Raw genomic sequence first — 23,545 nt, forward strand, 5'->3', positions numbered from 1 at the left:
TTCACATTGCGTTAATGGGTTAACGCTAACGGACTGCGTTGCACGGCGAAAATGTCGCAATTAACGCCGTGCAACGGGTCCGTTAGCGCACCCATTGACAGCAATGTAAATTTAGCCTGCAGCGCATCACTAGCGCGTGCCTTTTTCGGCTCGCGCTAGTGATGTGCCGTTCTTCTGTGACGCGCCTCGGACGCTGCTTGCAGCGTCCGCGGCGCGCCCGAGGTCCGTTCCCCGCTCTCAGGGATCTGCGAGAGCGGGGACGTTAACGCGACCCCTAACGCGGCCCCTAAAAAAATATTGCGTTAGCGCAATCCGCTAGCGCTAAACGGATTGCCCTAACGCAATGTGAACCTAGCCTTAGCCATATTGGTTTCCTCCTATTTCTAGTATGTTTATTCCCATACGGTATATACTGTGCACAGGTCCTATCCATGATGCTAATAAATGTCTCCCATTTTCTTTGTGTACTTTTATGTCTCAGGATATCGTCCCAGTTAATTGCACCAAGATCCTCTCTCATCCGTTGGAAATTTGCCCTCCTGAAGTTTAATGTCCTGGTCACCCCTCTACTACACATCTTATTAAAGGATACATGAAAACTTATTATTTTGTGATCACTATTCCCCAAGTGACCCCCAACCCTTATATTTGATATGCGGTCTGGCCTGTTGGTTAATATTAGGTCTAGCAGTGCCCCCCTCCTTGTTGGGTCCTGAACCAGTTGTGAAAGGTAATTGTCTCTCATAGTTGTCAAAAACCGATTACCTTTGCTGGAACTGCAGGTTTCTGTTCCCCAATCTATTTCAGGGTAGTTGAAGTCCCCCATAATAATGACTTCTCCTTGAGTCACAGCTTCATCTATTTGCTTTATGTGGATATTCTCCATTGCTTCCATTATTTTTGGAGATTTATAACAAACCCCTATCAGTAATTTATTATTTTTCCCCCTCCCCTTATCTCCACCCACAGGGACTCTACATTTTCATTAGATTCACCTATATTATAACGCAGGATGGGTTTTAAGGACGATTTTACATATAGACACACCCCACCCCCTCGCTTATCTGTACGGTCATTTCTGAAACAGGCTATAGCCCTGCAAGTTAACAGCCCAGTCATGGTTCTCGTCCAGCCATGTTTCAGATATCCCCACCATGACATAATTATGCTCCAACAACATTAGTTCTAATTCGTCCATTTTGTTGGCGAGGCTTCTGGCATTAGTATACATGCACTTGATGTTCCTCTCTGTACCTCTATTCTTTCTTAAATTACTAACTGTTCTAACCCCACCCCCCATGCGACAGCCACCCCCAACTTCCTTATTTGCTCCCAGGTCTCTATCTGCCCTATCTTCCCCTCCTATAAATTGAATACCCTCCCCCCAATCCCTAGTTTAAACACTCCTCCAACCTTCTAACCATTTTCTCCCCCAACACAGCTGCACCCTCCCCATTGAGGTGCAGCCCGTCCCTAGCGTAGAGCCTGTAGCCCACTGAGAAGTCGGCCCAGTTCTGCAGGAACCCAAACCCCTCCTTCCTACACCAATTCTTGAGCCTCTTATTAACCTCCCTAATCTCCCGTTGCCTCTCTGGCGTGGCACGTGGAACAGGCAGTATTTCGGAAAATACCACCTTGGAGGTCCTTGCTTTCAGCTTGCAGCCTAATTCCCTGAAGTCATCTTTAAGGACCTTCCACCTACCTCTAACTTTGTCATTTGTGCCAATGTGCACAATGACCGCTGGGTCCTCACCAGCCCCTCCCAGTAATCTGTCCACCCGATCAGCGATGTGTCGGACCCGAGCGACAGGTAGGCAGCACACCGTCCGACGATCCCTGTCTTTGTGACAGATTGCCCTATCTGTTCCCCTGATAATTGAGTCCCCCACTACCAGCACCTGTCTGGCCTGCCCTGCTCTCCTATTTCCCCCCTTACTGGAGCAGTCACTCCTCCGGCTTTCAGAGGACATGCCTGGCTGCAGCAGTGCTACCCCTGTACTGGCACCCCCCTCATCTGCCAACTTAGCAAACTTGTTAGGGTGTGCCAGATCAGGACTAGCCTCCCTGGCACTCTTCCCTCTACACCGCTTCCAAAATGTCACCCAGATTGCTACTTCACTGTCCTGCAGCTCCATCCTACCATCCCCCCCTCATCTATCCCATTGAGCGTCTGCTCAGTGAGCAGAAGACTCCTCTCCATATTGTCTATGGATCTCAGTGTTGCCAGCTGCACATTTAGATCCAGAATCTGGGATTCCAAATGCACAACGTGCTCACATCTCGCACAGCAGTATGCACCCTCGACCGGCTGATCAAGGATTGCATACATGTGGCAAGATGTGCACTGGATGGCATTAACAATAGTGGAGCACATTTCCTAATGGGGATTGCACCACACAAACGTTAAATAAAAAATAAATACAAAGTATTAATAAAAAACAGACAGTAATTCAGCAATTCCTCCCTTGGAAACTCCCTGATTCCAAAGTCACTGAATCACAAGTCACACTTACCGCCGTCCACACTTACACTCAGGTCACACTCAGCTCGCTCACACTCGCTATGCTGAAGATTTATAGATTTATTTTTTTCTCTATTTCCCCTCAACAGCAATCCACCTTGCTGTTCAAATGCACTTCCAAAAAGGCAATTGACAGATAGGTTCCTTTTAATGACTGACCAGTTTTTTGTTTCATGCCGGACAAATTGTTTTATTCTCAGGCGCTGGTTTAATGTACATATAAATCATTGGAAATCATAAATCACACCAAATAACCCGTTAAAATAATTCCCCCGGTCATGACTTTTTTTTATTTTTGTATTTGATATGTATTTTATTTGAAATATACTGTATATATAATTTTGTTTTCTTTTTTCTTTGTTCTTTTTGATTTTTACATAATTTTCACCCCAAGAGATCAGGAAGACATCTGGGGAACATACGGTATATATTTTTATATTGTGCATTTTTCCGCTGTAACTGGAGGATCTATAGGAAACCCAGTTACAGGGGAAAATAGCCTCCTGCTGTGCTGGACTGGATCTGCTAGCACCAAGTAGCTTTGGTCTTTCTGGGCAGCCACCCGGCGGTCCTACAGAAGCATCCGCCTTTCTCCCCAAGCACGGAGTGGCTTGGTTTATTCCTGCTTCTGACGCCTTCCCCCCAGGGTCCTGCGCTGTGTCTGACAGCTGGGAACAAAACCTTACCCTACTAGATTGCAGATTCTTTAACCTTGAGCTGTAAATGTACAGTTTTGCAGAGTTGATGCCCAGAATTAACAAATCTGCGACATTTGGTCCTTATCAGGTTAATAGTTTAAACTCTGCTCTTTAATTTTATGCTCTTCCATTGAGAAATCAACAGAATAATTTTTCTTTGTAAGTAATTAAAATGCGTTCTGGCCACAATCTGTCTTCCAGTTTTTCTGTAATTCCGTAGGAGGACACAGGATCTGTTGGACAGACATGAGGACGAGCTGAAGGCACTGAATGAGCGTCTGAACGACGTATCGCAGCGGTACGAGGAGCTGCGGCAAACGCCAGACTCCAAGCAGGAAGCTGCCGGTGTCCAGCAAGGATCCAGTAGGCCAAGTTCTCTGGAGCACGAGTCTTCTGAACTTCACAAGGTTGATGATGGAAGTGCTGAAGATTCCTGCCAAGAGGTGATACTATAACCTGTACTCATCACTTTCATTTTCTTCCTACCATTCTGTCAGTAGAGGTCACAAAGTCCAATGTGACTAGTGCGGCAGCGCATGTGTGATCCACCTCAACATTCACTGGTAGTCGGCATGTTTGGAGCCCTAGTCATAGATGCACACTAGTGCCCAACTGAGACATTATTGTGACCAGTGCGTGTGGGGGGTCTTAGTTACGTAGGTCCCACCAAACCATACGTCTGTCACCTGCCCAGAGGATGGATGGTAATTGTTGGTTTTGGGATAACGCCTTTGAATGTATACTTGCACTGTTACCAGTTTTTAGGTTCCCCCCCCCCCTCCACTATAGTTACTGTACTACTTCATATACCGTACTGTTCAGAACACAAGAAGCCCCTTACTCTAAGACTCTTCGCACTTTTCCACATCAAAAATAGCAAAAAAATGTTTTCTTAGAATTAAAACCTCCCTGTTAATGTAAATAAGTCAAGGGGTCAGTATCATAGAGCACAAGCCACTAACACCATTATAAATACTTTTGGCTGGTTCTACTAGTGTTTTTCTGCATCATGCACATAATGCTCATAATACACACAACTCTGCAGCACACACAACACTGCTGAATGCACAGTACACAAACGCTCCGCTACACAAACAGTGCATACACACAACTCTGCAGCACGCACAACACTGCAGAATGCACAGTACACAAACGCTCCGCTACACAAACAGTGCATATACACAACTCTGCAGCACGCACAACACTGCTGAATGCACAGTACACAAACGCTCCGCTACACAAACAGTGCATATACACAACTCTGCAGCACACACAACACTGCTGAATGCACAGTACACAAACAGTGCATACACACAACTCTGCAGCACGCACAACACTGCTGAGTGCACAGTACACAAACGCTCCGCTACACAAACAGTGCATATACACAACTCTGCAGCACACACAACACTGCTGAATGCACAGTACACAAACGCTCCGCTGCACAAACAGTGCATATGCACAACTCTGCAGCACACACAACACTGCTGAATGCACAGTACACAAACGCTCCGCTGCACAAACCGTGCTTGTTCACAACTCTGCAGCCCACAAAACACTGCTAAATGCACAGTACACAAACAGTGCATACACACAACTCTGCAGCACGCACAACACTGCTGAATGCACAGTACACAAACGCTCCGCTACACAAACAGTGCATATACACAACTCTGCAGCACACACAACACTGCTGAATGCACAGTACACAAATGCTCCGCTACACAAACAGTGCATATGCACAACTCTGCAGCACACACAACACTGCTGAATGCACAGTACACAAACGCTCCGCTGCACAAACCGTGCTTGCTCACAACTCTGCAGCCCACAAAACACTGCTAAATGCACAGTACACAAACAGTGCATACACACAACTCTGCAGCACGCACAACACTGCTGAATGCACAGTACACAAACGCTCCGCTACACAAACAGTGCATATACACAACTCTGCAGCACACACAACACTGCTGAATGCACAGTACACAAACGCTGTGCTGCACAAACCCTGCATACACACAACTCTGCAGCACACACAACACTGCTGAATGCACAGTATACAAACACTCCGCTGCACAAACAGTGCATATACATAACTCTGCAGCACACACAACACTGCTGAATGCACAGTACACAAAGGCTCCGCTGCACAAACAGTGCATATACACAACTCTGCAGCACACACAACACTGCTGAATGCACAGTACACAAACAGTGCATACACACAACTCTGCAGCACGCACAACACTGCTGAATGCACAGTACACAAACGCTGTGCTACACAAACAGTGCATATACACAACTCTGCAGCACACACAACACTGCTGAATGCACAGTACACAAACGCTCCGCTGCACAAACAGTGCATATGCACAACTCTGCAGCACACACAACACTGCTGAATGCACAGTACACAAACGCTCCGCTGCACAAACCGTGCTTGTTCACAACTCTGCAGCCCACAAAACACTGCTAAATGCACAGTACACAAACAGTGCATACACACAACTCTGCAGCACGCACAACACTGCTGAATGCACAGTACACAAACGCTCCGCTACACAAACAGTGCATATACACAACTCTGCAGCACACACAACACTGCTGAATGCACAGTACACAAACGCTCCGCTGCACAAACAGTGCATATGCACAACTCTGCAGCACACACAACACTGCTGAATGCACAGTACACAAACGCTCCGCTGCACAAACCGTGCTTGTTCACAACTCTGCAGCCCACAAAACACTGCTAAATGCACAGTACACAAACAGTGCATACACACAACTCTGCAGCACGCACAACACTGCTGAATGCACAGTACACAAACGCTCCGCTACACAAACAGTGCATATACACAACTCTGCAGCACGCACAACACTGCTGAATGCACAGTACACAAACAGTGCATACACACAACTCTGCAGCACGCACAACACTGCTGAATGCACAGTACACAAACGCTGTGCTACACAAACAGTGCATATACACAACTCTGCAGCACACACAACACTGCTGAATGCACAGTACACAAACGCTCCGCTGCACAAACAGTGCATATGCACAACTCTGCAGCACACACAACACTGCTGAATGCACAGTACACAAACGCTCCGCTGCACAAACCGTGCTTGTTCACAACTCTGCAGCCCACAAAACACTGCTAAATGCACAGTACACAAACAGTGCATACACACAACTCTGCAGCACGCACAACACTGCTGAATGCACAGTACACAAACGTTCCGCTACACAAACAGTGCATATACACAACTCTGCAGCACACACAACACTGCTGAATGCACAGTACACAAACGCTCCGCTGCACAAACAGTGCATATGCACAACTCTGCAGCACACACAACACTGCTGAATGCACAGTACACAAACGCTCCGCTGCACAAACCGTGCTTGTTCACAACTCTGCAGCCCACAAAACACTGCTAAATGCACAGTACACAAACAGTGCATACACACAACTCTGCAGCACGCACAACACTGCTGAATGCACAGTACACAAACGCTCCGCTACACAAACAGTGCATATACACAACTCTGCAGCACACACAACACTGCTGAATGCACAGTACACAAACGCTCCGCTGCACAAACAGTGCATATGCACAACTCTGCAGCACACACAACACTGCTGAATGCACAGTACACAAACGCTCCGCTGCACAAACCGTGCTTGTTCACAACTCTGCAGCCCACAAAACACTGCTAAATGCACAGTACACAAACAGTGCATACACACAACTCTGCAGCACGCACAACACTGCTGAATGCACAGTACACAAACGCTCCGCTACACAAACAGTGCATATACACAACTCTGCAGCACGCACAACACTGCTGAATGCACAGTACACAAACAGTGCATACACACAACTCTGCAGCACGCACAACACTGCTGAATGCACAGTACACAAACGCTGTGCTACACAAACAGTGCATATACACAACTCTGCAGCACACACAACACTGCTGAATGCACAGTACACAAACGCTCCGCTGCACAAACAGTGCATATGCACAACTCTGCAGCACACACAACACTGCTGAATGCACAGTACACAAACGCTCCGCTGCACAAACCGTGCTTGTTCACAACTCTGCAGCCCACAAAACACTGCTAAATGCACAGTACACAAACAGTGCATACACACAACTCTGCAGCACGCACAACACTGCTGAATGCACAGTACACAAATGCTCCGCTACACAAACAGTGCATATACACAACTCTGCAGCACACACAACACTGCTGAATGCACAGTACACAAATGCTCCGCTACACAAGCAGTGCATATGCACAACTCTGCAGCACACACAACACTGCTGAATGCACAGTATACAAACACTCCGCTGCACAAACAGTGCATATACATAACTCTGCAGCACACACAACACTGCTGAATGCACAGTACACAAACGCTCCGCTACACAAACAGTGCATATACACAACTCTGCAGCACACACAACACTGCTGAATGCACAGTACACAAACGCTCCGCTGCACAAACAGTGCATATGCACAACTCTGCAGCACACACAACACTGCTGAATGCACAGTACACAAACGCTCCGCTGCACAAACCGTGCTTGTTCACAACTCTGCAGCCCACAAAACACTGCTAAATGCACAGTACACAAACAGTGCATACACACAACTCTGCAGCACGCACAACACTGCTGAATGCACAGTACACAAACGCTCCGCTACACAAACAGTGCATATACACAACTCTGCAGCACACACAACACTGCTGAATGCACAGTACACAAACGCTCCGCTACACAAACAGTGCATATGCACAACTCTGCAGCACACACAACACTGCTGAATGCACAGTACACAAACGCTCCGCTGCACAAACCGTGCTTGCTCACAACTCTGCAGCCCACAAAACACTGCTAAATGCACAGTACACAAACAGTGCATACACACAACTCTGCAGCACGCACAACACTGCTGAATGCACAGTACACAAACGCTCCGCTACACAAACAGTGCATATACACAACTCTGCAGCACACACAACACTGCTGAATGCACAGTACACAAACGCTCTGCTGCACAAACCCTGCATATACACAACTCTGCAGCACGCACAACACTGCTGAATGCACAGTACACAAACGCTCCACTTCACAAACAGTGCATACACACAACTCTGCAGCACACACACTGCTGTATGCACAGTACACAATCGCTCCGCTGCACAAACAGTGCACATACACAACTCTGCAGCACACACAACACTGCTGAATGCACAGAACACAAACGCTCCACTGCACAAACAGTGCATATACACAACTCTGCAGCACACACAACACTGCTGAATGCACAGTATACAAACACTCCGCTGCACAAACAGTGCATATACATAACTCTGCAGCACACACAACACTGCTGAATGCACAGTACACAAAGGCTCCGCTGCACAAACAGTGCATATACACAACTCTGCAGCACACACAACACTGCTGAATGCACAGTACACAAACAGTGCATACACACAACTCTGCAGCACGCACAACACTGCTGAATGCACAGTACACAAACGCTGTGCTACACAAACAGTGCATATACACAACTCTGCAGCACACACAACACTGCTGAATGCACAGTACACAAACGCTCCGCTGCACAAACAGTGCATATGCACAACTCTGCAGCACACACAACACTGCTGAATGCACAGTACACAAACGCTCCGCTGCACAAACCGTGCTTGTTCACAACTCTGCAGCCCACAAAACACTGCTAAATGCACAGTACACAAACAGTGCATACACACAACTCTGCAGCACACACAACACTGCTGAATGCACAGTACACAAACAGTGCATACACACAACTCTGCAGCACGCACAACACTGCTGAATGCACAGTACACAAACGCTGTGCTACACAAACAGTGCATATACACAACTCTGCAGCACACACAACACTGCTGAATGCACAGTACACAAACGCTCCGCTGCACAAACAGTGCATATGCACAACTCTGCAGCACACACAACACTGCTGAATGCACAGTACACAAACGCTCCGCTGCACAAACCGTGCTTGTTCACAACTCTGCAGCCCACAAAACACTGCTAAATGCACAGTACACAAACAGTGCATACACACAACTCTGCAGCACGCACAACACTGCTGAATGCACAGTACACAAACGCTCCGCTACACAAACAGTGCATATACACAACTCTGCAGCACACACAACACTGCTGAATGCACAGTACACAAATGCTCCGCTACACAAACAGTGCATATGCACAACTCTGCAGCACACACAACACTGCTGAATGCACAGTACACAAACGCTCCGCTGCACAAACCGTGCTTGCTCACAACTCTGCAGCCCACAAAACACTGCTAAATGCACAGTACACAAACAGTGCATACACACAACTCTGCAGCACGCACAACACTGCTGAATGCACAGTACACAAACGCTCCGCTACACAAACAGTGCATATACACAACTCTGCAGCACACACAACACTGCTGAATGCACAGTACACAAACGCTCTGCTGCACAAACCCTGCATATACACAACTCTGCAGCACGCACAACACTGCTGAATGCACAGTACACAAACGCTCCACTTCACAAACAGTGCATACACACAACTCTGCAGCACACACACTGCTGTATGCACAGTACACAAATGCTCCGCTGCACAAACAGTGCACATACACAACTCTGCAGCACACACAACACTGCTGAATGCACAGAACACAAACGCTCCACTGCACAAACAGTGCATATACACAACTCTGCAGCACACACAACACTGCTGAATGCACAGTATACAAACACTCCGCTGCACAAACAGTGCATATACATAACTCTGCAGCACACACAACACTGCTGAATGCACAGTACACAAAGGCTCCGCTGCACAAACAGTGCATATACACAACTCTGCAGCACACACAACACTGCTGAATGCACAGTACACAAACAGTGCATACACACAACTCTGCAGCACGCACAACACTGCTGAATGCACAGTACACAAACGCTGTGCTACACAAACAGTGCATATACACAACTCTGCAGCACACACAACACTGCTGAATGCACAGTACACAAACGCTCCGCTGCACAAACAGTGCATATGCACAACTCTGCAGCACACACAACACTGCTGAATGCACAGTACACAAACGCTCCGCTGCACAAACCGTGCTTGTTCACAACTCTGCAGCCCACAAAACACTGCTAAATGCACAGTACACAAACAGTGCATACACACAACTCTGCAGCACGCACAACACTGCTGAATGCACAGTACACAAACGCTCCGCTACACAAACAGTGCATATACACAACTCTGCAGCACACACAACACTGCTGAATGCACAGTACACAAATGCTCCGCTACACAAACAGTGCATATGCACAACTCTGCAGCACACACAACACTGCTGAATGCACAGTACACAAACGCTCCGCTGCACAAACCGTGCTTGCTCACAACTCTGCAGCCCACAAAACACTGCTAAATGCACAGTACACAAGCAGTGCATACACACAACTCTGCAGCACGCACAACACTGCTGAATGCACAGTACACAAAGGCTCCGCTACACAAACAGTGCATATACACAACTCTGCAGCACACACAACACTGCTGAATGCACAGTACACAAACAGTGCATACACACAACTCTACAGCACGCACAACACTGCTGAATGCACAGTACACAAACGCTCCGCTACACAAACAGTGCATATACACAACTCTGCAGCACACACAACACTGCTGAATGCACAGTACACAAACGCTCCGCTGCACAAACAGTGCATATGCACAACTCTGTAGCACACACAACACTGCTGAATGCACAGTACACAAACGCTCCGCTGTACAAACAGTGCATATACACAACTCTGCAGCACACACAACACTGCTGAATGCACAGTATACAAACACTCCGCTGCACAAACAGTGCATATACATAACTCTGCAGCACACACAACACTGCTGAATGCACAGTACACAAAGGCTCCGCTGCACAAACAGTGCATATACACAACTCTGCAGCACACACAACACTGCTGAATGCACAGTACACAAACGCTCCGCTGCACAAAAAGTGCATATACACAGCTCTGCAGCACACACAACACTGCTGAATGCACAATACACAAACGCTCCGCTGCACAAACAGTGCATATACACAACTCTGCAGCACACACAACACTGCTGAATGCACAATACACAAACACTCCGCTGCACAAAAAGTGCATATACACAACTCTGCAGCACACACAACACTGCTGTCTGCACTGTAAACACATAATTCTGCAGTATGCACATGTATAGAGTAACAGTTCTGACCCGTATATACATATGCACAGCTAATGAGTGAAGAAAAAGCTCCACCAAAAATGCCCGTTTTCCCTTCCCCCATGACTGCACACCTGAGAGAGGGGATCCGCCCAGTCAGGACAGGAACCCTACTGAAAATAAAAGGGCGGTACCTCTCCCTCGCTTCAGTTGGGTTTCCTGTCCTGACAGGGACCCTTGTGCTGAACACGGTGGTTCGACTTACCCAGGTCCCGTCCCGGCGTGGAAGAACAGGCAGCGCCTGTGCGTCGGAGGTTCGGGTCCTGGAGGCGCCGTCCGCAGGTCCCCCCGGGTCACTGCGTCCGTGCGGGCGTTGTGCAGCATGGTTGGAGGACCGGGTTCCTTCCATGGCTGCCACGCCGCCCACCCCTCTCTGCCGGCGCGGCGGCCGCTTCCGGGTCGCTCTTCTGACGTCGCACGTCAGGCCCGCTGTGAATGGGCGTGCCCGTGTGACGTCGGAGGCAGGCGCCGGATCCAAGATGGCGGCGCCCATGAAGAAAACGCCGGCCGGTGAATGAAGACTCCGGCGGCATGGCAGAGAGGGGGAGGGATCACTATTGGGCACCGGAGAGGCGGGGAGTGCAGTGGTCGCCCCATAAAAGGGTGCTGGACCACAGAAGACGCGCTCATGTCCAAAAACTTCGCCATGGAGGTAGGACAACAAGAGCAGCTGCAGCAGTCTTCTTCACAGCAGCAGCAGCCGGAGCTCTCACCAGATGCCTTGCCGAGCCACCAACATACCAGGAGCAGCCGCTCAAGTGGTAAAAACAGTGGTCGTTCCGTCCGGCAAGATTCGTCAACGTCCAGGAGGGACGCTTCACGTGCATCTGTCCAGCCTCAAAAATCGGTACCCTTGATTGTCGGCGGTGGTGAGTGATCTACGTGAATGTATCCCTTATGGTAACAGGGTCCATTTTTCTGTTTTGATCACTAGGGGTCCAGGAAAGCTACCGGTAAAACAAAGAACCGAGAGTGTGCCCTTTGTAAAAACCCGCTCGCAGTGCAGTATCGGAAGGATCTCTGTGCTGACTGCATAAATAAGACTATTCAAGAAGAAACCCCTAATTTCACCACTAGCCTTAAAGCCATAATACAGGCTGAAATAAAAGACTCCTTAAAATTGGCCCTTAGCGAACCAAGAGGGGGAAGCCGTAGGGCGTCTACAGAGTCGGATACCTCTCAGAGACAAGGGAGTCATAAAACATCCCGATCTCCCTCTACTTCCCCAGCCTCGGTCCACTCTTCAGATTCCTCCTCGGACAGTGATTCAGGAGGTCGTCCGTGCCTTCCCACGGAGGACGTGGACAAATTAGTCAAAGCAGTTAGGTCTGCAATGGGCCTTAAAGAGGAGAAGACACCTAGGTCACTAGAGGATGTCATGTTTGGTGGCTTAGAAGAGAGGAGGAAACGCACGTTTCCAGTTAATGCAAAAATAAAAGCATTAATTGAGAAAGAGTGGAAAAGACCTGAAAAAATGGGTTCTTTGCCCTCTTCATCCAAAAGGAGATATCCCTTTGAAAATAAAGACTCTGAACCTTGGGAAAAGATCCCCAAAATTGACGGAGCGGTAGCCAAATGCTTAAAAAAATCATCCCTTCCATTAGAAGACTCGGGTGTTCTTAAAGACCCGCTTGACAAAAAAGCAGATGGTTTTCTCAGACATATCTGGGAAGCCTCAGCGGGGGGCCTGAAGCCAGCAATCGCTGGAACTTGTACGGCCCGCGCTCTGATGGTCTGGCTACAGCAGATAGAGGATCAGCTAAGGGACAAGGTACCCAGATCCGACATCCTTGCCAATATATCCTTGGTGCAAGGGGCAGCAGCCTTTCTAGCAGACTCTTCTGCGGATTCCGCAAGACTAACGGCCAGAGCAGCGAGCTTGTCTAATGCGGCAAGAAGAGCCCTCTGGCTCAAAGGTTGTCCGGGGGATTTACCATCTAAACACAAGCTGTGCTCCATCCCATGTGATGGCCAACTCCTCTTTGGGAAAAAACTTGAAGAAATCCTGGAACATGCAGGAGATAAAAAGAAAGGCTTTCCCAATATCCCTAAAGAGTCCAAAAAACCCTTTTTTCGGAGGAGAAGATTTAATAGAGGTCGCCCCCCAGGAGAAAGAAAAAACTGGGACTTTAGGGATAAGAGAGGCTCAGGCTACATGTTCAAAGGGCCCTCTACATCGGCAAAGAAATCCCCCCAATGACATTACGCCAGAAGTGGGAGGAAGACTCTCCCTCTTCTTTCCGGCCTGGGTAAACATCTCCCCCAGTACCTGGGTCATAAATATAATCAGAGACGGCCTCAAAATAAAATTCACCTGTCCACCCAGACGAAACTTTATTATAACTCCCCGAAGAAAGTCCCAGCAGGAACAATCTGCCCTAGAAGCCGAAGTCCTGGGACTTATCCACAAAAAGGTTCTTCTGGAGGTTCCGGTTCAGGAGGAGGGAGACGGGTTTTACTCCCCCCTCTTCTTAATCCAAAAACCGGATGGTTCTTGGAGAACTATTATAAACTTAAAAAAACTCAACCAATCCATAGAGAACTACTCTTTCAAGATGGAGTCTATAAATACGACCATAAAACTCCTTTTCCAACACTGCTTCATGGCAGTAATAGACTTGAAAGATGCGTATTATCATATACCAATGCATCCGGAATATCAGAAATACTTGAGAGTAGCTCTCTATGTCCAGAACCAGATGAAACATTATCAATACACAGCCCTTCCGTTCGGTCTGTCTACAGCTCCCAGGGTGTTCACCAAGGTGATGGTGGAAGTAATGTCATACCTCCGGTCCCGGGATGTAGTCATTGTCCCATATCTGGACGATTTCCTGGTAATAGGAAGATCAGAGTCCCACTGCACTCATCAAGTATCAGTGGTAACATCAACTCTAAGGGAGCTGGGTTGGATAATAAATATCCCCAAGTCCAGACTGCTGCCAGTAAAATTACAGTCCTTCCTGGGGTTAATACTGGACTCCGAACGTCAGCTCTGCCTTCTTCCAGAAAACAAGGTAGACAAAATAATAAATCTGACCGGTACAGCAATACGCCAGCCGACAATGACTCTGAGAAAGGCAATGTCCCTTCTAGGCTCGTTAACATCGTGTATTCCGGCAGTAGAATGGGCACAATTCCACCTAAGACAACTACAGTGGGAAGTTCTCTCAGCCCAAAGACTGCTAAAAGGGCATTTAGAAGGAAATCTATGTCTCTCCCTGGGCGTAAGGGATTCCCTAGTTTGGTGGACTGTGAGAAACCACCTGACAATGGGGGTCCGGTGGCAAAATCCGGTCATAGATATTATCACGACCGACGCAAGCGGTACAGGTTGGGGGGCTCACCTGAGGTCTCACTCTGTACAAGGGACCTGGTCCATACGAGAAAAGAACTATGGATCAAACGAAAAAGAGCTGTGGGCAGTGGAGAAATCCCTAAGACATTTTCTTCCTTTACTCCGGGGTCGCCATACTCGAATCCTGACGGACAATCGAGCAGTGGTGGCGTATGTCAATCATCAGGGGGGAACAAGGTCCGAAGGCCTCATGCAGGCATCAAACATACTCTTTCAACTAGCAGAACAACACCTGTCATCTCTGTCGGCATTGCACATCAAAGGCACAGAAAACACTCAAGCGGACTTCCTGAGTCGCAGAGGCTTAAGGCAGGGGGAATGGTCATTAAACCCCCAGATATTTCAACAAATAGTCCAAGCCTGGGGCACACCAGAGATAGACTTGTTCGCCAACTCCCACAACAGAAAAGTCAGGAGGTTCTGCTCCTTGAATCCGAGAGAACATCCCTTCGCAGTAGATGCCCTACTGATACCTTGGAAGTTTTCTCTGGCCTACGCATTCCCCCCGATAGTGATGATTCCAGCTGTGATCCGGAAGATCAGAGAGGATCAGGCGAATATCATCTTCATAGCTCCTTTTTGGCCAAGGAGACCTTGGTTCTCCCTTCTAAGGCAGATGTCGGTAACAGACCCATGGATCCTGCCAGAGGTTCCGGACCTGCTAACCCAGGGCCCAGTGACCCACTCTCAGGTGAAGGGCTTCCATCTCGCAGCCTGGAATTTGAGAGGGCGTTACTAAGTCGCCAAGGATTCTCTCCAGGGTTAGTCTCCACCCTGTTGAAAAGCAGAAAACCCATAACCTCTAGAATCTATGGTAGGACATGGAAAAAATTTCTCGACTTCCTGGGGGAACCATTGGGGGAGGTGGCTCCAATAGGTCCTATCCTAGAGTTTCTGCAAGCAGGATTACATCTTGGGTTAGCAACCAGCACCCTTAAAGTTCAGGTTTCTGCCTTGGGGGCCCTATATAATTGTAATCTTGCCTCAAATAAATGGGTCTCACGATTCATAAAATCTTGTAGTAGATCTCGGCCAGTTATTATCCCAAAAATCCCTCCTTGGGATCTAAATTTGGTCTTAGAAGCCCTGACTAAACAGCCCTTCGAGCCTTTGCAGGAGTTATCACCTAAGTTACTTACCCTTAAAACAGTTTTACTAGTAGCCTTAACATCGGCACGTAGGGTAAGTGATTTACAGGCCCTGTCAATATGCCCTCCTTATACTCAGGTTTTTGATGACAGGATTGTTCTAAGACCAGACCCGGCTTATCTCCCCAAGGTGGTTCAAAAGTTCCATAGGAGTCAGGAGATTACTTTACCATCTTTCTGTAGTAATCCTAAAAATCCAGGGGAACAAAGGTTCCACATGTTAGATGTGAGAAGATCTATGTTACAATACATGTCTGTGACTAATCAGTGGAGGAAAGACCAAACCCTATTCGTAGCCTTTCAGGGTAGCAAAAGAGGGTGCGGGGTAGCTAAAAGTACCATTGCTAGATGGATCAGGGAGGCCATTAGTTTATCCTATTCTGCAAGTGGCACTCCGGTTCCTGACGGCATCAAGGCTCACTCCACCAGAGCCGTGGCTACCTCCTGGGCAGAGAAAGCTGAGGTATCAATTGACCAAATTTGCAAGGCCGCTACCTGGTCCTCACCCTCAACTTTTTTCAAACACTACCGGCTAGACCTTTCCTCCTCTGCTGACCTAACCTTTGGTAGAAGGGTGCTCCAAGCGGTGGTCCCTCCCTAAGGTTTCATTCTACAAAATTCTCTCAGGTGTGCCGTCATGGGGGAAGGGAAAACACCAAGGTTACTTACGGGTAGCCGGTTTTTCCGGAGCCCATGACGGCACCCGTATATTCCCCCCCCTTTTTTTCACCCTTTCGGTGTGCACTATTGTTTTGGGTGTGTTTAGTTAATATAATGTGGTGTTGGATTGCCATGTATACTAACCAGGGGGGCCTCTCATGCTCTGAAAACCAACTGAAGCGAGGGAGAGGTACCGCCCTTTTATTTTCAGTAGGGTTCCTGTCCTGACTGGGCGGATCCCCTCTCTCAGGTGTGCCGTCATGGGCTCCGGAAAAACCGGCTACCCGTAAGTAACCTTGGTGTTTTTGCCTCTGCGTTTTTATCTGCCAAGAGATGCAGAAATAAATACTTGTGTGCACATACCCTTGCAGTCAGAAAAATACCATGTTTTTGGACTTTTGTTTAGCTTTAACTTGTAGGATACGCTTCCTGTTTCTGCAGCTCCCACTACCACCCTCCTCCTCACCGAACACCATTGCATCAAGGTTTCTTCAGGAGGAAGAGCTCCGCTCACAGGATCTTTTTCAGCGCCTGGACTCTCACATTGAGGAATTAAAGCAAGAAAGTCAGCGGACAGTGCAGCACTTCAGTAACCTAAAATAAACTGATGTCATAAAGAAGTGGTCTCCAGCATGTGCCGGCTGTCGTCCGGTTCGGGGCTCCCTCCAATAATGTGTGCAATCTGTATTGTGAAATCCAGTGACCATAGGGGGCTAATGTGGCCATACTATGCATGTAGCCAATATGTGCTTCACCACCGTGGGTAAGGGAATCGCAGCTTTAAGCTGCTAACAGCTGAACTTCTGAGCTCAAGGGACGTGGGCTTGTAACGGAGGAAGAAACCGAATCTATGCCGATATACCGGCCGTCCAGTATCCAGTAAATGACCGCTGCCTCGCGTGTACATTGCTTTTACCTATCTAGCTGGCTGAGTACAAGGAAATGGTTGTTTGTGGATAGAATATTCCTTTTTAATATGCTGTTATAAAGTCCAGCAGGCTCTTACCACTGATGAAAACAGGTGCTACTTGCTCTCAGGACTAATTTCGGGATGCTGATGCCAGACACCCACCCTAGTCTATTATATGACACAACTAATTGACTTGACATACATCTTTTGTGTGGAAAAAAAAAACGCTTCCGATTTAAAGGGATTGTCTTATGCTATTTCTTCAGGAGCGCACCGCTCTCCAGCCTCTATGCTTCCTGCTTGCCTGGGGAAGATGTGCTCCTGATTGATAAACTGTATCAGCTGAGCTGGTGACATATCGGCCCGAGCTCTGTGCTCTCCAATGCTGCCACTACACACGTTTGCCTCTGCAGCATCAGAGGAGCGCAGGGACATTGAAACTGGCTGAATCCAGCGATTTGGCCAGAGCTACAAACACCAATGAGACCGCAGCCATGACTGGGGAACTAGGCGGCGAGCAGGAAGCTATAAAGTTAAAAATCGCTCTGTTCCTGAGAGCAGAAAAGATTTTTAATGCAAGGTAAATTGCAAAGTCGCTTGTTTTTCCAAGAACATTGTCATTTTACACATTTAAAAAGATAACTCCCCCTTTTCAAGGGAATCTGTCTGCAGGTTTTTGCTATATAATCTGAGAGCAGCATAATATAGGGAAAGAAAGCCTGATTCCAGTGATGTATCACTTACTGGGCTGCTTGCTGTAGTTTTGATAGAATCCCTGTTTTCTCTGCTGTAGCTGTTCTCTGAATGCTGAGCTCTGTAGAACCCCGCCCACACCACTGATTGGCAGCAAGCAGCCAATCGGTGGTGGGAGTGGCGTTTACACAGATTATCCGGACTGCCCTCCATGTGAGACTTAGTTCTCTAGTGATAATACTAATTGTATTGAAAATACAACACAGCCTAAGTGACACATCACTGGAATCAGGCTCTCTTGCCCTACATTATGCTGCAATCAGATTAAATGGCAAAAACTTGATGACAGATTCCTTTTAATAAAGGTATGTTAAAGTCCTTGACAGTAGCAGTCCCAGCTTCATATATATGAAACATCTGTATTTTATATGTTGTTTTTTATTTATTACATTTTCTTCATTTTTGTATATAATACATTGCAAGCCTCAGTAAGACTAGCAATTGTCGTTCTTGTGTGTATATTTGTATATAAGTGTGATTATTTATATATATATATATTTTCTAGACATAGATATATATCTATATCTCTACATATATATATATACATACATAGTGTGTGTGTGTCTATTAGTATACACGTGCATGCATACACTTTACCACATTCTAATTCCGCAAAACATCTCTTTAGTCACAGCATTCTCTGTGATATATTCTGTGTTTATGCTGTGTTACTAATTATCAGTATGACGTATAAGATAAAATTCTGTTTATTTTAAAAGTGTAATTTATTTTTATAGGAATTCAGCACTGACTGCTGATTCTATTTTTTGATGAACACTTTTGTTCAATTGAAATATTTTGTTACAAAATAAATGATAATTTCCACATTTGTGTCCTGTTTATGTTGCATGGGTAATTATGATAATTGCACCATCTCTTTGCTTGGTACACACCGGGATAATACATCTAGGACAATCTGTTTAGTAGGAACCTGTGACATCACTTCAGCATTTAAGAATTTAATCCCTGTGGAGCATCAACAACAAAATCTGTGATATGAAAGGAAAAAATGTTTCTTGGAAATTTGTCAGTATTTTGGTGCATATAATGTGTTTGTTTTCACAGCAAATCATTGTGAAATTACTAATATTGGTTGTATAGGAAATTAGTCATGCTTTCATTTGCAGTTACAATCAAATACATTCAACCTCCCGTACAAATTAGATTAATTAGTTTTAAAGCTTTTGCTGTTTTTCATAAGTCAATCAAAGAAGAACAGTTTTTATAGCTCAAGACAAAAAGTGGTTTCTCCAAATTCAGCATAAAATGCCACTTTTAATGCAGTCTCAGAATTATTCATCGTCTTCATGACAAATGTCTTTAGTAATTAGTAAAGCCCCTTTGACTGTTGTGACCTGCTGAAAACATGATGTATAGCCACACAACAGCTTCTCAGCCACCACCATACTTCACTGCAGGCAGTTTGTTCCTTTCAGCATCTTTTTCATGCTTTCTCCTTTATAAGCTTGAAAAGTTTTTGTTTCATCCTTCCACAGAAGAGAATCCCCAAACGTCTGCGTCTTAGTTATATAGTTTTGGGCATTTTTAAGTCAACTTTTCTAGTGCTTTTGGGTCCGTAGAAGTGTACGTTGTTGTCTGGCATGGATACCTTCAGCGTTTACTGTGCACTTTTTTGTTTAAACTGATACCCCAGTTCCTGCTGCCAATAAATCTTATGGCAGGGCTTTTTCAATGGTTTTTTATTACCTGACTCCTCAGGAATCTGATGGCAATCGATGACAGCTACATCTTTCTGCCTTGTCCAGATAGTGTAGCAAGTGTGAATGGAGCTGTGATTCTTTCGCTAATTGTGGGTGCCGATCGTTGCAATGGTACCCTAAGGTACATTTATCCTGCGCTCTCTGCTGAGCGCTTAGGTCTGGGTTTCCATGTGAATCCCACAAAATGCAATTCAATCCTTCCATGGAACCACTCACTTATGAGGCAGATGGGTTCACTTTGGACTTCTTCTGGTCTGTGTTCCGGCAGTGTCCCATCATTTTAGGTGTTGTTTTAGCCCACAAGTGTGGTTGACCATAGTTTTGTGCATGCCTAAAAAGATGGATACCACTGGAACAGACACCAAACGGACTCCAAAGTGTCTCCTACCTCATTATGGTGGGTGGTTCCATCGGGGGGTTCGTCTAAATTATATTTTTGTGGAATTTACATGGAAAGGAAGTGCTCAGTGTAGAATATTAAAAAGTGATCCCAGCCTTATACTGAAAGTGATCAAAAAAATGTTATGTACTCCGAAGTGTTATAAACAAAACCCCCTAACTTATCCCACACAAAACGAACGCGCTCTCAGGTCCGTCATCTGTTACTATAGGGGATTCCCATGTTACTGGTAGAACAAAGACTCTGGAAAATTGACACTTCTCCAACCCCCATTAAATAGAATCAAGTGAAATCTCTCCAAATGCCCTCCTCCTTCTGAGACCCTCTGTGCCTAAACTGCAGTAAGAGGCCACATGTTTGGCATTAATGTAGTGGCGAGAGCGCATTTAACAATTTATGGAGTGCATGTTGGCAGAATTACAAGCTGGCAACAATGTATGGGGGTGCTACAATGTATAGCCGCATTACACTGTATGGGGGCACTAGATGGGCATATTTGCAATTCTCCAGAAAAAAAAGCCTGGTGTGGATGTTGCAAAATAGTCACTTCAGCGGTAGAGGAACATAGTAACAGTTAGCAAGGCTGAAAAAAATTGTCCATCCAGTTCAGCCTATATTCCGTCAAAATAAATCCCCATATCTACGTCCTTCTAAAGAACCTAATAACTGTAAGATACAATATTTTTACGCTCCAGGAAGACATCCAGGCCTCTCTTGAACCCCTCGACTGAGTTCGCCATCACCACCTCCTCAGGCAAGGAATTCCAGATTATCACTGCCCTAACAGTAAAGAATCCTCTTCTATGTTGGTGGAAAAACCTTCTCTCCTCCAGACGCAGAGAATGCCCCCTTGTGACCGGCACATTCCTTGGTATAAACAGATCTTCGGAGAGATATTTGTATTGTCCCCTTATATACTTATACATGGTTATTAGATCGCCCCTCAGTCATCTTTTTTTCTAGACTAATCCTAATTTTGCTAATCTCTGGGTATTGTAGTTCCCCCATCCCCTCTATTAATTTTGTTGCCCTCCTTTGTACTCGCTCTAGTTGCATTATATTCTTCCTGAGCACCAGTGCCCCAAACTGTACACAGTACTCCATGTGCGGTCTAACCAGGGATTTGTACAGAGGCAGTATAATGCTCTCATCATGTGTATCCAGACCTCTTATAATGCACCCCATGATCCTGTTTGCCTTGGCAGCCGCTGCCTGGCACTGGCTGCTCCAGGTAAGTTTATCATTAACTAGGATCCCCAAGTCCTTCTCCATGTCAGATTTACCCAGTGGTTTCCCATTCAGTGTGTAATGGTGATATTGATTCCTTCTTCCCATGTGAATAACCTTACAATTATCATTGTGAAACCACATCTGCTACCTTTCGGCCCAAGTTTCCAACTTATCTAGATTCATCTGTAGCAGAATACTATCTTTTGTATTGACTGCTTTACATAGTTTTGTATCATCTGCAGATATCGATATTTTACTGTGTAAACCTTCTACCAGATGGTTAATAAATATGCTTAAGAGAATAGGTCCCAACACGGACCCCTGCGGTACAGCACTGGTCACAGCAACCCAGTTAGAGAATATACCATTTATAACCACCCTCTGCTTTCTATCACTAAGCCAGTTACTTGCCCATTTACACACATTTTCCGTCATACCCAGCAGCGGTGGCGGAGCAGTGCGATCCTGGCATGTATTAAGTCCCGGAGGTATCAGCGTGCTGGTAACCTATGGAGCAAGTGGTAGCCGTACGGCAGGTGGAGGTTACGGGCTGAATGTATCTTTAGTGCCGCACACTTCAGGCGACATCAGGAATATTCATAAGCCATAATGAGTGGTACCGGAAGTCAAGTGTGCGCAGCAAAAAATCAGGCCACCCGCAACCTCAACCTGCCGTAGGGTTACCGCTTGCATCCACGACTGCTACTGCTGCTCGATATGTTACCGGCACGCTGCTAAATCTGGGACTCCATACATAACAGGATGGCGCTGTTCTGTCGCCGCGGCGAAGAAGTGAGTTAGAAACACCTCCGTGGGAGACTTGTGGGGAGAGGGGAGACTCGTGGACCCAGTAGCTGCTGCATCTCCCCCCTCGGCGTATACTCAAGTCAGTAAGTTTCCCCGGTTTTTGAGGTAAAATTAGGTACCTCGGCTTATACTCGGGTCGGCTTATACTCTAGTATATACGGTACATTACTTAGTTCTCGTAGTACTCGTGGGTGTACGCTATCTGGACCCAGAGATTTATCTATTTTAATCTTATTTAGCCGGTTTCGCACCTCTTCTTGGGTTAGATTCCTGACCCTTAATATAGGGTTTTCTTTGTCTCGGCATTTCACCTAGCATTTTATTTTCCTCCGTGAATACTGTGGAGAAGAAGGCATATAATATGTTAGCTTTTTCTCGTCATCTGCAACCATTCTTTCCTCACAATTTTTTAAGGAGCCTGCACTTTCACTTATGATTCTTTTACTATTGATATAGTTGAAGAACAGTTTGGGATTAGTTTTACTCTCCTCAGCAATGTGCTGCTCTGTTTCCTTTTTGGCAGCTTTAATTAGTTTTTTAGATAAAGTATTTTTTTCCCTATAGTTTTTTAGCGTTTCAACGGTGCTATCCTGCTTTAGTAGTTTAAATGCTTTATTTTTTACTGTTAATTGCCTGTCTTACTTCTTTGTTTACATAGCAAATAGATCAATGGCTGCACTCAACTGTACTAAAGCAAGGAAATGTGCGATACATGAAATGTGAATAGCTTAATGGCTTGTGAAATCTATGAAAAAACACATGAGATGCTTAGCACAAGATTTGGCCAAAAAATGTGATCCCATCCACCAAACGTCAAGGTAATCTCAAATCGGATGGGTACCTGACCTGACTGCCTAGTGTGAACACTTACCTATGGCTAATAACATGGTAAAGCCTGCATTTATAGGAAGGTCGGAACCAACTGTGTTTGGATGTAATTAAAATCACAGCATGGTGAAGGG

General features: G+C 46.3%; 1 protein-coding gene across 4 annotated transcripts in view; it reads left to right on the forward strand.

Annotated features, from left to right (window-relative positions):
• Positions 1–19,249, forward strand: part of CEP63 (centrosomal protein 63) — a 61,554-nt gene extending 42,305 nt beyond the window's left edge. For 3 of the 4 annotated variants that reach the window (XM_077291280.1, XM_077291282.1, XM_077291281.1), the window contains 2 exons: positions 3,440–3,662; positions 17,204–17,497. In XM_077291280.1, coding sequence (XP_077147395.1) covers positions 3,440–3,662; positions 17,204–17,365 — 385 coding nt within the window. In that variant the 3' untranslated portion in view covers positions 17,366–17,497. Of the gene's footprint in view, positions 1–3,439; positions 3,663–17,203 lie in introns of all 4 variants that reach the window. The other variant, XM_077291279.1, reaches the window with a different exon arrangement.
• The last annotated feature ends 4,296 nt before the right edge of the window (positions 19,250–23,545 follow it).

The sequence above is a fragment of the Ranitomeya variabilis genome, chromosome 2 (assembly GCF_051348905.1).
Source record: "Ranitomeya variabilis isolate aRanVar5 chromosome 2, aRanVar5.hap1, whole genome shotgun sequence".
Classification (NCBI taxonomy): Eukaryota; Metazoa; Chordata; class Amphibia; order Anura; family Dendrobatidae; genus Ranitomeya; species Ranitomeya variabilis.